At 59.9% G+C, this 1,852-nt stretch overlaps 1 protein-coding gene across 1 annotated transcript; it reads left to right on the top strand.

Annotated features, from left to right (window-relative positions):
- Positions 1 to 794: 794 nt before the first annotated feature.
- Positions 795 to 1,458, top strand: LOC126775612 (uncharacterized; the record flags this gene model as incomplete). Its single annotated transcript, XM_050497661.1, has 2 exons — positions 795 to 960; positions 998 to 1,458. Coding segments are annotated over 2 exons (627 nt in total), but the record flags the coding sequence as incomplete, so codon positions are not given.
- Between the last annotated feature and the right edge of the window lie 394 nt (positions 1,459 to 1,852).

Raw genomic sequence — 1,852 nt, 5'->3', positions numbered from 1 at the left:
ATCTAGGCGTAAGGCTTCGGGAGCTTTTCGACCAATGTCTGTGCAGCGGGCAGTTTCCGAAGCCTTGGAAAGAGGGAAAGTTGGTCTCGTTGCCAAAGCAAGGTCGACCGCCAGATTCTTCCTCGGCATACAGGCCGATTGTGCTGCTGAACGAGACGGGCAAATTCTTCGAAAAAATTCTCCCTGCCCGTCTTATTCAGCACCTCGACGAAGTGGGGCCGGGTCTGTCAGAGGCTCAGTACGGGTTCAGGGCGGGTCGATCAACTATCGACGCCCTGGACGCCCTGAAAACCCGGACCACGGATGCGGTGGCCCGAGGGGACGTAGTTCTGGCAGTATCGATAGATGTTGCGAACGCCTTCAATAGTCTTCCTTTCGAGACTTTTGGGGAGGCACTCCGATACCACGGGGTGCCTTCCTATCTCAGGAGGCTGTTGGGGGCATACCTCCAGGACCGGGTAGTCCTCTGGGAAGGGGGCGATGGGCGTCTTGTCCGGCGTCGGGTAGGCTGTGGCGTTCCACAGGGGTCAGTTCTCGGCCCAATTCTGTGGAACGTTGGCTTCGACTGGCTCCTGCGGACATCCGTCCTTCCCAGAATGGGGGTGTTGTGCTATGCGGACGACACTCTCATCACGGCGACAGGGCGGAATTATCAGGAGGCGGCTCGCCTGGCCGAAGTCGGTACGTCGCTCACAGTGGACCGCATAGGAATGTTGGGCTTGAGGGTCTCCATCTCAAAAACGGAGGCCCTCTTATTCCACGGTCCACGTCGAGGCCACCCTCGAGGGGCGTTTATCACCGTCCATGGGACGGTGATTAAGGTGCAGGCCCACATGAAGTATCTGGGCCTGACCCTGGACGGAAGATGGAGCTTCGGGCAGCATTTTGTCCAACTTGGCCCGAAGCTCATCAACGCTGCTGCCGCCTTAAGCCGGCTCCTACCAAATGTTCCTACATTTGGTAGGAGCCGGCTTAAGGCGGCTTAAGCCGGCTTAAGGGCCGGAAACACCATGCCGGCGATTATACGCCGGTGTTGTGCGGTCCATGGCTCTGTACGGTGCTCCCATCTGGGTGGACGCTCTCACCGCTCGGAACAAGGTTCTCTTGCGAAGGCCGCAGAGAATCATAGCGGTGAGGGTGATACGCGGATATCGTACGGTGTCGTGGACGGCGGCAACACTTCTCGCGGGCGATCCGCCTTGGGAGCTCCAGGCGGAGGTGCTCGCGGAAGTGAGGTCGCGTGGCGACCGTCCAGGGTTGGAGGAGGTGCTGCGAATCAGGACTCTCGCCCAGCAAGCCCTGATTCGCAGATGGGAGGAGGATCTGAGGTCCCCAGCAGCAGGCCTGGCGACAGTGGAGGCGATCCGTCCCCACTTGAGTCGCTGGGTAACGAGAAAAGGCGGCACACTGACCTTCAGATTGACTCAGGTGCTTACTGGACATGGGTGCTTCGGTAAGTACCTGCACGGAATAGTCAGGCGGGAGGTAACGCCCTTCTGCCACGAGTGTGGTGCGCCTACGGACACGGCATGCCACACTCTGATGGAGTGTGCCGCTTGGGGGCCTCAGCGCCTTTCCCTGGCGACTTTAATCGGCGGAGACCTTTCGCTGCCGAGCGTGATAAATGGCATGAGCGTGATATTGCTTGGTAGCGAAAGGTGCTGGATGGAGATGGTCTCCTTCTGCGAAAATGTCATGTCGCAGAAGGAGGCCGCGGAGCGGGAGCGCGAGGAGAGTGCCTCCGCTGACCCGCTTCGCCGAAGAAGACCGGGGAGAAGACGCCGGCGCTATGCGCATCTTCTCTTCCCGCCGTGAGTGTCGCTGGGGCCTGGGGGTCTCTGTACCCCGAGTA

Source organism: Nymphalis io, chromosome 18 (genome assembly GCF_905147045.1).
Source record: "Nymphalis io chromosome 18, ilAglIoxx1.1, whole genome shotgun sequence".
NCBI classification, from domain to species: Eukaryota; Metazoa; Arthropoda; class Insecta; order Lepidoptera; family Nymphalidae; genus Nymphalis; species Nymphalis io.
The sequence above is the reverse complement of the archived record's forward strand: the minus strand, read 5'-3'. Positions and strand labels throughout refer to the sequence as shown.